General features: G+C 40.4%; 1 protein-coding gene across 22 annotated transcripts in view; it reads left to right on the forward strand.

The window, feature by feature from the left end:
* Window positions 1-13,289, forward strand: part of ICA1 (islet cell autoantigen 1) — a 155,999-nt gene that overhangs the window by 106,504 nt on the left and 36,206 nt on the right. For 21 of the 22 annotated variants that reach the window (XR_003118675.1, XM_025380433.1, XM_025380421.1 and 18 more), the window contains 2 exons: window positions 2,595-2,720; window positions 4,030-4,128. The exons of the other annotated variant lie outside the window; for it this stretch is intronic. Coding sequence is in view for 20 of the 21 variants with exons in the window: in XM_025380433.1 (XP_025236218.1) it covers window positions 2,595-2,720; window positions 4,030-4,128 (225 nt within the window). In the remaining variant the exon portion in view is untranslated. The remainder of the gene's footprint in view (window positions 1-2,594; window positions 2,721-4,029; window positions 4,129-13,289) is intronic. 22 annotated transcript variants of the gene reach the window in all.

Consider the following 13,289-nt stretch of genomic DNA (forward strand, 5'->3'; position numbering starts at 1 on the left):
TATGCTGTGTGCATTCATTTATAAATGTTTGTTGACTCCGTGTTATGTGCCTTATTCCTTTACAGCTTTACAGACACCCTAGTTCCTAGCACTGGTCCTGATACATAACAGGCACTCAGTAAATATGTGTTGAATGAATGCATACTTGAAAGCTCCCACTCCCATGTGTATTTTCTTCCCCTTTGAAGGAAAAGGCTGAAGACAGATGCCTTTCAGGACCCCAGTTGAGGCAGCCTTCCTGGCCAGAGCAACTGATGACCAACACAGGGATCTACAGTGAACATCCTCCCCTCTAGACTCCCCCACTTCTCCCCTCCAGAAATCAGGTTTTCTTTTCTCTGCCTTCCTATTCCTCTCAAAGGGAGGTAGGAAATCTCTAACACTTACTCCTCCTAGACTCTTTTTATAGTCAGAGCTCCCAAGGAATTTAAACTACTGGCTCTTTGCTCTACAGTGGAGAATCGTCCAGCTCATGGTATGGTCAGTTTGAAAGGAACTGGGTGGCTGCTGTTCTTTGATCTTCCCAGATCTGTAGACCAAGAATACAGAAGAATTCTTAGTACGGGTTTGACATAGCTATAGACACAAGATTCTATTCATATAGAATATTAATTCTTTCTATCAGTGTGGTGGTCAATGTACTGCCTCATTATTTCCCAATTCCATAGAATCCTTCAGGGAAAACTTATATTTCTGGGTACAATCGTAATTCTGAGCTTCTTGATTTTCCAGTGAGTAGTGTAAGTTGCTTGGGAGGCAGCATAGCACGGCTTCGGAGTCAGGCCGGCTAATTTAGAATGCCAGCCCTGCCCGTGAGTAACTTGCCTTGATGAAGCCTCTCAATCCTCATCAGTAAGAGACAGTAATAACAGCAGCCAAAATAGAATGACGCTGGCATGTGATAAGTAAATTGTATTCACTGTTAGATTTAGTATTATTATATAACATCCTATAATTTTATACATTGCAAGTATGTTCATATTGGTAGTAAAAATTAATGTATTTTATATAAAATGATCTATGTATTTATTTTTATTAGAAAATAAAGTCATCACTTCTTAAACTACTTTAAAGGTTATACTTTAAAATGCATGCAAATACCTCATCTTTTGCAATGGCCTGAAAAATGTCTTTATTCAGCCAACAAATATGTATTCAGTACCTGCTTTGCACCAGGTTGCTAGGCAATATAATGATGAACAAGGTAACATTGTCCATGCTCTCCTGGTATCCTATGACGAAAGAGTTATTGTTAATACATCAGTATTACTTCCAACTCTCAGTAACCTATCTAGTATCTATAACTTTATGATGATCTGAGATAAATTAATATTTGAACTCATCACACTGAATACACTGAATATATACAGCTTTTTATATGTCAATCATACCTCAATAAGGTGGTTTTTGAAAAATTGACTGGTTTTCTCTAGCCAAACTATTGTGTGTTGACACTTTAGATTGAAGGAAGGTGAAATTTTAACTTCATATTTTGTTTTGTTTTTTGGTTTTGTTGTTGTTGTATGTTTATTTGTTTGTGTTTTTTGAGACAGGCTCTCACTCTCACCCAGGCTGGAGTGCAGTGGCACAATCTTGGCTGACTGCAACCTCCACCTCCCACGCTCAAGTGATCCTCCCACCTTAACCTCCCTACTAGCTGGGACTATAGGCGTGCACCCCCACGCCTTTGCTGTTGTTGTAGAGATGGGGTTTCACCATTTTGCCCAGGCTGATCTCAAACTCCTGAGATCAAGTGATCCACCCACCTCAGCCTCCTAAATTGTTGAAATTACAGGCTTGAGCCACCGTGCCTGGCCTCAACTTCACAATTTTCAATGCAGCTGTATCAAATTGTAAAACTTCCTATTTTGTTATGAAATAATGTGTAAAATAGATGTTTCTGAATGTTTCCCTGACCTTCACTCCATCCCTGAATTCCTGTATGGTTCAAGGATCGATTGAGGATTGCTCGTACACATTACTCAATAGTAAAAAGTTTCATCCATGGGAAAGTTTTTTTAGGCTGTGTCAAAATTCCCTCCTATGGAATCTTAGATTGGATCCTGGAACAGAAAAAGCACATTAGTGGGAAAACTGGTGAAATCCAAATAAAGTCTGTTGGTTAGTAAATAGAATTGTATCAATGTAAATTTCTTTGTTTTAACAAATGTAGCATGTTCTGTAAGATGTTAACCATAGGGGAAGCTGAGTGAAGGGTATACAGGAACTCAGCTTCCAAAGACTGTAGGAAAACAATGGAGCAAAGATGATTTCCTCACCACCCTGCTTGTCTCCAGTCTTCTCCCAACCATGGTCAGTTTGTGAATGCCTTGAGAAGAAAGGAATTTTAACATTAGACTAAGAAAAATAGAATTAGGATGGCAAGTGTGCTATAAAATCATAATGTGCTGTACTCCCATTTGGCTCCTTTGGAGGTAAAGAATGGATGTTGTAACATCTTCCCATTTGTCTGGAATTTTCAAAAGTATTTTCATATGTGAAAGAGAAAAGGCCTGCTGTTGGTCTCATCTCACCTGCAAATTTTACCTACTTAAGGGTTAGAGTGATTCAGAAATTCCTCTTTATTTTCATAGGTACAAACACAAGTGCGCCTTGCAAAAAAAAACTTTGACAAACTGAAGATGGATGTGTGTCAAAAAGTGGATCTTCTCGGAGCAAGCAGATGCAATCTCTTGTCTCACATGCTAGCAACATACCAGGTAACAAAGTGATGTTTGTTGCAATGAACCAAGGATGGGACGAGGTTTAAGTAATATAAAAATGGTGTTTGAGCTAAAAGTATGCTTTGGCCATTGTGAAGTTCTGAATGCCTTTCCATAATTTCACTTCCCACATCTCTGCCTTCTAGCATCCTACAGTTTAATCAAACCAAATAGTAGTTATTCTCTGTATATACCATAATTTCCCACTTCTCTACATTTACTTATGGGGTCCCTTCTACCTGGAGTGCCTTTCTCCTCCATCCGTGCCTTTCCAAATTCCATTCTTTTTAATGTACCAGACAGAATGTTACCTCTTCCAGTAAGCCTCCTCTAAACTCACTTAGCTTTGTGTCTGTCCATCTCGTGGCATATCTTTCTCATCAGGTTGTCAGTATTCGATGCATGTGTTTTTGTTTCCCCTGTTAGCCTCTGAGTTCCTTCCAGATAACACTGTCCATCAGCAATGCTGCTGAGCACCAACTGAGGGCAGGATACAGAACGCTGGATGTTGTAGGAAATATAACAGTCAAGACCAGGGCTGGGCACAGTGGCTCTCGCCTGTAATCCCAGCACTTTGGGAGGCCGAGGCAGGTGGATCACTTGAGGTCAGGAGTTCGAGACCAGCCCGGCCAACATGGTGAAACCGCGTCTCTACTAAAAAAATACAAAAATTAGTCGGGCTTGGTGGCAGGCGCCTGTAGTTTCAGCTGCTTGGGAGGCCGAGGCAAGAGAATTGCTTGAACCTGGGAGGTGAAGTGAGCTCAGATCACTGCAGCCTGGGCGACAGAGAGAGACTCCCATCTCAAAAAAAAAAAAAAAAAAAAATTAAGACCAGGTTCCTTGTCTTCAAAGAGCTCAAAGTTTAGGAAGAATCTGGAGATAGTGAAGTCTATTTTTCTATACCTCTAGGACAGAGCAGGGTGTGCTAAGTGAAATAAGTTCTAAGGAATCCAATGAAAGCTTAAAGAGGGAGAAATAGAATCAGCTGAAGGATCGCAACAATAGATCGTTAATTATTTACCCTGGGTTTTGGAGGATTTATCAGATGAGGAAAAGAGAATGGAGAGGAGAAGGTCCCAGGTGGTGAGAGCAGGATGAGTTCTGGGAGGCAGCATTCAGGGAAAGAGGGAGGCATTTAGTTTGGCTGAAATACAGAGTGTAAATGGGGGCGTAATGGGAAACTTGGGAATGAGTTAGAATCACGTTTTAAAGAATCTTCAAAGCTACAGAGAGTCATACTTCCCTGGGGCCCAGGACTAGAACTGGGCATTCAAAACATTAATAGCTTTACTGTCTTTCTTTGCAGACCACTCTACTTCATTTCTGGGAGAAAACTTCTCACACTATGGCAGCCATCCATGAGAGCTTCAAAGGTTATCAACCATATGAATTTACTACTTTAAAGGTATGGAAGCTAGAGGGGCCACTAGAAAATCTTGAGAAAAGTGAAATTTTGTTTGTATCACAAGCAAAGTCCATTGCAGAAAGCGTCATAATTCCAGGACTCAGAATGCCAAAGAGAACTGTGCCCCAAGCAGAGTCTTTTTTTTTTTTTTTTTTTTTTTTTAACTGCGTCAGGATTCAATACAATGATAATCTACTGCAATCCAAAAACATAAATTGAACCTTAGGATACATGTTACTGGGAGATGAATTGTGGTGAACTTGAGTCTAATGATTGGTCCTGCTCCTTTAAAATACTTGTTTGACATTGCTAAAGGGGAGATTGTACAAGTCCCATAAACTACTTTTAATTATTATATTCAAATATCCTCACTTAAGAAGGTATCCTTCTTTCCTCCCTTACTTCTGAAATGTATCATTTTATTCTGAGAGTACCATCCAACATAAAATTGAGTTTTTCTGTAAGACGACAGCAGTATTTTCTAATTGAAAAAGCAGTATTAAACTCAATGATTTTTCGGCTCAGAAGGGATACATGCACCGTGTCTGATTCTCAGTATTGGATCTGCACATGGAGTTGTTTTTCTCTCTCCTGGTTACAAAAGATGAATGCATATTGAGATAAAGAAGTGATTTGGGTTCCAAAAGGATTTTAAGAATGATGAGAGAACAGTGGTTACTTCATTGCCAGGTCGTGTCTTTGAAAGAAAAAAAGAGGCATGAACTAGCTAAAGTTCACCTTGAACTTGCCTTGCTCTTTATTGTTCAAGCAATTTGTATGCATTTCATCACCTTGCTTGACAAGACATCAAAACATTAAAATTCTTTTTTTTTTGCCTTAAATCACTTTTTTGATTTTGAGATGTGTATAATGTCACTGCATCTATACAAGTACCAAAAAATGCTTTAAGACCTTGGCCCTTAAAATGAAGGTTCCAAGAGGAACTCGGGAAAGTCCACTCACCTTGTACTGCAGACAGGACACCTGGCCAAAGAATTTGTTCCTCATTATCCCCTCCCAGCTGGCTGCACGCCCATTGATTGGCACTAGCTGGCATGTTGCATGGTGAATGCATTCAGAGTGTGTACTATTTTGCTCTGTCAACTATAAGCACTTCAGGGAAAGGGGAAGGACCTTTTATTTCTTATGTATCCTCTTTTGTCCAGCCAAATGTTTTGTACACAGTGTGCCCTCAGCCTTCCCCTTCACACTGGCAATGTTACCAGTGTTGGCAGGAGCTTCATCATCTCTGATTTACTGCTGTTTTCAGCACCTTCAGAAGCAGGCATTCTGACCAAGGCAGACTGGTTAAAAGTATAACTCACACTATTCACAATTCTTATGCAGGCCTGAGCGAAATCCCATGGATTTTACTCTTTGATGAGGCAGAGGCTTTTAGGGTTGAGGGCATGAATGTGAATCGGGTTTTCTTTTATATATCATTTCAAAGGTTATCTGTCTTTTACAAGACAACTGTACATTACATACACCAAGATGAAATGATGCCTACCCCAGATATAATTCAGAAGAACTTCAGGCCATGAGTTAGTTGCATATAAAGTACAATGTGAATTCATGAAATTGAAGTTGTGCCACAAGCATGGAAGAGCCCATATGTGTATCCCTGGCCTCCTGTGCTGAGAAAAATATGGCTCCTTAATTTTTGCTACGACATTTATCCTGCAGAGAGGATCAAGCTGATTATGCTAGAGCATTTCTGGGCAGATAATTTAGTGAAAGTTTGTCAGCAGTAGTTCAGGACATACTTACAAATATTTTGGGCAGATGACTATCTGTTAGATTTTACATCCCCAGAACCTTCCTTAAATTATGGTTTAAGTAATAGTTCATAATTAAGTAATAGTTCATCATAAGATTATATTACAATTAACCCATATGTGTATCCCTGGCCTCCTGTGCTGAGGAAAATATGGCTCCTTAATTTTTGCTACGACATTTATCCTGCAGAGAGGATCAAGCTGATTATGCTAGAGCATTTCTGGGCAGATAATTTAGTATCATCTTAGTGGGAGTAATAATGTATCTGTTAAGGTATAATGATGATGTTATGATAATATTAAGAATAAATGTTCAGAAACCAACCAAATAAACTGTACTTTTGTTCTTTTGTTACCTCTCTAGAATGTTATTCATCTAGGCTTTCAATGATGACATATTACATTAGAATCTCAAGCTGATAGATAATTATTAGGTTGGTGCAAAAGTAATTACAGGTTTTTCTATTACTTTTAGTGGCAAAAACCACAATTACTTTTACACCAACCTAATATTTTTCTTTATGTGGACTCAAATATGATATAATGGAATCCTGTTATGACACAACTATTACATCCATATAAGTACATTGCATATTGTTTTGTATGCCACAAAACATGAAGATGGAAACCATTAATACTTTATGTATCACAGTAAAATACAAGGATAGGATATTGTGTGACTTCTCAACCCTCTTGCACCAGTATTTTTAATACATGTCCTGTGTTTATAAGATTTGTATTTTATCAAGTCATCTTTTAATATATATAATTTTATTCTGAATGGCACTGTATGTTGATAATGGCCATTTTGAAATTTAAGTAAATATTTCCACGATTAATTTATTCTGTGGATTTACCTAAGCAAATAACCCCTGAAATGCCTTTTGGGACTCTGACTGGAAAGAAAACATTGTCTTTAAAAAGGGTTGCCAAGCTCTGTTAATGAAAAGCAAGCCATTTGTTTTCTTTGCTTCAGGGTGTATTCTGAGTGTGTTGGTAATTGTGCCATTGCAGCTGTATTTCCTGACTGTTAGTTTTATGCTTGATGAAGGATGATAATTAATGTGTTAAACACTCGGTGCATCCTGTTTGGAGGGACAAGTTTTTTGCTACAGAATTACAGAGATGTAACTCATGCCCCAAGAAGTACAAAGTTTTACTTCTACTGAACCTTTCTGTAGGAAATAGAGTTATAATTCTTTTACAAAATAATTTTATTATAAAGATGAATTGAAAAATATCCAAGTGACTGTTGTGATATTTTGTTGTAATGTTTTATGTGACAACAAATATTGCTTTTTTACCCAAGCCTAATATAATTATATTGATTCTACTTTTACTGACATATTCCTTCATTTTAATTTTTTTTATAATAAATAGATTTTTGTAGCATTTTTAACTTTGTAATTTAGCTTTAAAATTTAATATTTAAGGCCAGGCTCGGTGGCTCAAGCCTGTAGTCCCAGCACTTTGGGAGGCCGAGACGGGCGGATCATGAGGTCAGGAGATCGAGACCATCCTGGCTAACCCGGTGAAACCCTGTCTCTACTGAAAAATACAAAAAACTAGCCGGGCGAGGTGGCGGGCGCCTGTAGTCCCAGCTACTTGGGAGGCTGAGGCAGGAGAATGGTGTAAACCCGGGAGGCGGAGCTTGCAGTGAGCCGAGATCTGGCCACTGCACTCCAGCCTGGGCGACAGAGCGACAGAGCGAGACTCCATCTCAAAAAAAAAAAAAATTAATATTTAAAAAGTTTTAATCTGATAATTATAACAGCTCAAGTTTAAGGCAGAGAAACTATCTTCTAAGTGGTTTCCAATGACAGAAGCAATTCCCTGATCTTGTATTTTCACACAACAAACATTTATCAATTCATTGAAATGTTACTCTATATATATATATATATATATATATATATATATATTTTGCCTGAGTTGTAATTAATATATTTATTTTATATTGATGCTAAATCATCTGGGACTATCTTTCACATGGTAGAAATTATTGAGTCATGGGACTAGGAATGGAATAATGTTACTAGCCAGAACTTGAAAACATGGTCACTTTTCTAGAGAAAGTAACTTAGACTAAGAGTTTATGGCATTTTAAAATACTAAATGAAATTCTGTCTTGTTAGGAGAGCAGTACCCTATCTTAAATTACCAACACTCAGATGTGGTGGTCTTTGCTTCATCTTTCCCAGATGTCATTTGCTTTCACATTTCTCCACAGATCCAGAGCAGACATTATTAAGGGGGGAAAAAAAAGACCTCATGAGTAGAATGGCTTTTCCCTGGAAAATCTGATATATATTTATATCAGCGACCATTTTCCCTCTATCTGGCATGCTGGCAGCAGGTTGAGTTGGGTGTCGCAGTGAGCATTGGGCCCCTTGCAGCAGTGGACATACTCATCCAGGGGTGTGTCCTCCTGCATTTGTATTTTTAAGGAGATCAGAGTGCCTGTATTTAATGAAAATGGCCAGTAGTAAAGTGGATTCCTGTGAAATGTCTCGTTCCAGTGTTTTTGGAAGGAAAGCCAGTTTTTTTACTTTGCTCTTCTTTTTCTCTGGTTTTGTAATAAAACAAAGTATGTAAAAGCACAAGCTCTGGAGCCAGCCAGACCTGGCTTTAAGTCTGGCTCTGCATGGTGGTGGTAGTGAGAGGGGTGTGAATGGTTGTGATAGTGGTGGCAGTGTTTGTGTTGGTGATGCTAGTGATGACAGTGGTGGTGACAAAGGAGGTGAAAATGATGGCAGCAGCAGTGCTGGAGGAGCTGGTGGTGGTAGTGGTGATGGAGGAGATGGCGGTAGTGGTGGAAGAGGTGATGGTGGTAGTGGTGGCAGTAGTGGTGGTGAAGGAGATAATAGTGGTGGTGGTGGAGGAGATGGTGGTAGTGGTGGAAGAGGTGATGGTGGTAGTGGTGATGAAGGAGATAATGGTGGTGGTGGTGGTGATGGTGGTGGATGTGGTGGTGGTAGTGGTGGAAGAGGTGATGGTGGTAGTTGTGGGGGTAGTGGTGATGCAGGAGATAATGGTGATGGTGGTGGTGTGGAGGTGATGGTTGTAGTGGTGGCGGTAGTGGTGATGAAGGAGATNTAGTGGTGATGAAGGAGATAATGGTGGTGGTGGTGGTGGTGGAGGAGATGGTGATAGTGGTGGAAGAGGTGATGGTGGTAGTGGTGGGGGTAGTGGTGGTGAAGGAGATAATGGTGGTGGTGGTGGTGGAGGAGATAATGGTAACAGAAGTGGTGAAAGAGATAAGTGGTGGTGGTGGTGGTGGTAAGGGTGATGGTAATAGTTGTGGTGGTTGTTGAGATGGTGGTGGCAGTGGTGAGGATAACAGCCATGGTAAAGGCTCCAGTAATGACATAGTGCTGGTAATGGGGATGTAGTTACTATGAATTCTTTAGTAGATCCAGAAGACAGCCATTTGAAGCGTCACCACAGGGGAGTTTGTTGGGGTTTCTAGGTTATGTTGGTTACGTTACTTTCTTACTGTCCATTTTCATCCTAGATTATCAGTTTTATGTGAGTTTCACAGGTGAGGCTGTGAATGGCAGTGGGACAGGAGGTCTGGCCAGATCTCACCCCAGGGTAACCCAACCCATCCCTTCCCTGGCTTTCACAGACACCCTGGCAACTCCCAAACCTGTCCTTCAGCTTTGCAGACCTTGGTCTGGGCTCAAACAATTCCCACCAGGGATAGAAGAGGGCTAGGCAGGCCTGCAGGCAGAAAAGGCAGTAGGGCCTCCCATCTCTGCAAGAGGGCTAATTCTAAAAAACGCAGTTTGGCTTCGTAACTTGCTCTTGATCTGTGCCGAGATTTTAATGCTAAGGAAACCTGAATTTGAAAACATAACCCTGAAAACCCTGAACATGTTCAAAAATAACCATTGAAACAGATGTGCCCATATTTCCTCCTTTCTCTCTTGGGGTGTAGGTCTTAGCACTGTTAGATGGAACATCATTCTAGAGACCAGAATGCTTTTAGCTTTGAAAATTCAAAAAACATCCTTTTCTAAATTTTGTTTTTCTCAAATTCGTATGCCTCGCAGCCTTCTTCCACCCACCTCCACATTTCTCAGTTAATCACTGGAACATTTACCAACAGGCCACATGGCTCTGTAGTTACTTGCTTTCAAAATAAAGCCATAATAGTTTTTATGAAAATTGGGTAAATATCCCTGCAATGCTATTTTAGTTACCAGTCCCAACAAGGCAATTACATATGGCGAGCATCCAGGATATCCTTTTAGGCTTTCAAGTTTTCTCTCAGTGTCATTACTTTACACAGCATTTAGCAAGGCTGTTTTTTTCCCAAGCTGCTCCAGTCCAGATCATTGGAAACAGCAAATTGGGATGCATCCAGGTCACCAAGAAAGGAGGGAGTGGAGGGACTGACCAAGGCCACCACTGAAATCTGAGGGGGACGAGCCAGAGTGTGGCTTGTCAGTTGTTCATCCACGCCTGATGGCGACTGGCACTGGTTCTCCCAGGCAGCTGGTAGCTCAGGCCTTCACAACGGCATGTTGCTTCTCCAACCCCCACCTCTGTCATTCCCTAACTCCTCCCTGAGGGGAAAGGGAAAAATATTACTATTGTGTGGGTAGGTTGTCCGGGCCAAACGCTCTGCTAAGGGTGAGGTGAAATAACGTCTAGGAGAATTTGTCACACAGTGTGCCAAGGTTGGGATTGTAATTAATAATACTGCCAGGTTCTGCACTGACATATAGAAAGTGAATATATTTCCTTTAACCCTCAGAATAACCTTGGAACATTTGATATACTTGTTCTTGTTTCCCTGTTTCAAATGAGGAAACAAACTCAGAAAGGTCTAGTCGTTTGCCTGGGCCTGCATGCCCATTGTGCAGAAGACTGGGAATGGGGGTGCTCCAGCCTTCCCCAGCAGGGCCATGCGCTGCTTCCCAGGGGTACTTCTGGTCATGGGGCAGGAAGGGAGGAGGAGAAAGCAGAAGTGCCACGTTTAAATAATACAGCTGCAAACTTTCAATTAAAAATAGCACTTTGAAGTGTTTGCTTATAGGCAAAAAGCATGATTTGTGTGTCAGTCCTTCAGATACCTGGGAATGTATGGCTCTTCTTTTAGAGGTTGGAATGAAGTCTTCTCGAGCTCCCCAACACCTCATATTGAAGGGGAAGGTCACTACATACTGGCTTGGGTATTTAATACCATTTCTTAACTAGCTGTAGAATTTTTAAGACCCGGATTCAAATATTGCTACTACCTGTTAATAGCCAAATGGCCTGAAGCAAGTCAGTTCACCTCTCCAAGTCTCCATTTTCCTGTCAGGGAAGCAGGAATACAAGGTTTATCTGGGTTTTGTGAGGATTAAGTGAGATATAGAAAACATAGAGCACAGTACCTCCCACAGGAGGAGCACTTAAGACATCAGATTCCCTTTAGAACTTTAAAAGTCATTGATAAGAAATCAAGTTCTGAGTGCTTAGTATGAGCTTGGTACTGTGCAGAAGCACCCTGTCAGTTCATCCTCACAACATCACACGACAAATACTCATCATTACCTCCGTTGTTCTCATGGGTAAACAAGACCTCCAAGGAGTGGATACAACGTCTGTGCCACAGCACTATGGGATCCATCTCCAAAGTCCATTTGTTTCCAGGACAGTATGGTGCCTTCTCATTATCAATTTTCCATCTTATTTTTAAAGAAGAATATTATCTCTCTTGTTTATAATTGTGATTATTTTTCTCTAATTTTACTTTTTTGTACAGTACAATTCAAGGTTACCTCTAGTTATAGAGTAATAGTGTTTCTTATATAGTGTCTTTATAAATTTGTAAGTGCATGGTGAGGGCAAGAGAGTACGTATGTGCTAAATGTCCATGAATTATGTGGCCAATACACATCACTGTGGCCTCTGTTTTTATTCTCATGTACTTCTACTTGTATAAACACACGTATACACACACCCAACTGAATTCAGCACTTTTTAACCATGCCCCACTATCTTGAACGCTTTTTTTTTTTATAGACAATTACTTGGCATCTTCATATGTGTACAATATAATTAATGGAAAGTAGCCTAAGAAAATTAGATGTCGTAATTAAAGGCTAGAGAAGATACTACTCAGCTGTCAAAGTTAAACATTAAATTTAGGTTATTAGAACTGGCTGCTGGCCTTGTGTCTGTGAAATTTGTTTTGCTAAGTAGTTTGCATTCATTCAGATGAATGTTGCTGTTGCTTTTATTTTCCTAATACAGGAAGTAGTAGCTCCCATTATTATATTAAGCTGTTTCCTTTCTAAGACACTTTTGCAAGCTCGATCTGCGCGTTTCCTCTGTCACGTTGATCTTATATACTGTATGTGTGCTTCCTGAAACCATTTAAGCATTGATGGAAATTATTAGCGTGTTAGTGCAGCCTTAACAGAGAAAAGTTACTTAGTCTAAAAACATTCTTTCCTCCACAAAGAACCTTTCAGTCTTGTATGACTCCATGTGCTGCTAATACACAGCAATTTTCATGAGAGACTGAGTGGGTTTGGGGTTTAGAAACAGAATGTTTTTGGAGTTTTCATTTCTGGACATGGATTCAAATGTGGCTCTCATCAGCCAGTAATTGGAAATAATAGTTCTTCTGTTGGCTGCCTCATCTATATATACATAGACAGGCCCCTTAGATTCATTTTGCCTGAGCAGGTGTTCATGTCACACAGAAAATATTGTCACCCCTGACTTCTATGCATTCTATAGAGTTAAGCATTTCAACTGAGTTGTGGACTTCAAAATAATTTGAAGTTCCTAATTCACCTTCACCTTGTACCCCTAGTTGAGCCTTTGTGGTCAAACGTCGGGGAGAGCAGTCTATAGAATATCCTCTGTCTGATGGCCATACCCAGGAACTCATTTGGGGGGATGAAGAGGGTTACGATTTTTTCCTCCATGATTTTTTTTTTTTTTTTTTTTTTTAGACAAAGTCTTGCACCGTTGCCCAGGCTGGAGTGCAGTGGCGCGATCTCGGCTCACTGCAAGCTCCGCCTCCCGGGTTCACGCCATTCTCCTACCTCAGCCTCCCAAGTAGCTGGGACTACAGGAGCCCGCCAACGCGCCCGGCTAATTTTTTGTACTTTTAGTAGAGACAGGGTTTTCTACTGTCTCTACTGTTAGCCAGGATGGTCTCGATCTCCTGACCTCCTGATCCACCCGCCCCAGCCTCCCAAAGTGCTGGGATTACAGGCCAGTGAGCCAGTGAGCCCGGCCCCTCCATGACCTTTTAATGTTCCCCTTATCCTCTTTATATCTTCAATGTATACCATCTTTTGTAAGAAACAAGTTCCATATGTGTTATTGTGTTTTTCCTTGCTATATCAAAGAGTATTTAGCTTCGTTTGGTCTAAA

This window comes from Theropithecus gelada, chromosome 3 (genome assembly GCF_003255815.1).
Source record: "Theropithecus gelada isolate Dixy chromosome 3, Tgel_1.0, whole genome shotgun sequence".
In the NCBI taxonomy this organism is placed as follows: Eukaryota; Metazoa; Chordata; class Mammalia; order Primates; family Cercopithecidae; genus Theropithecus; species Theropithecus gelada.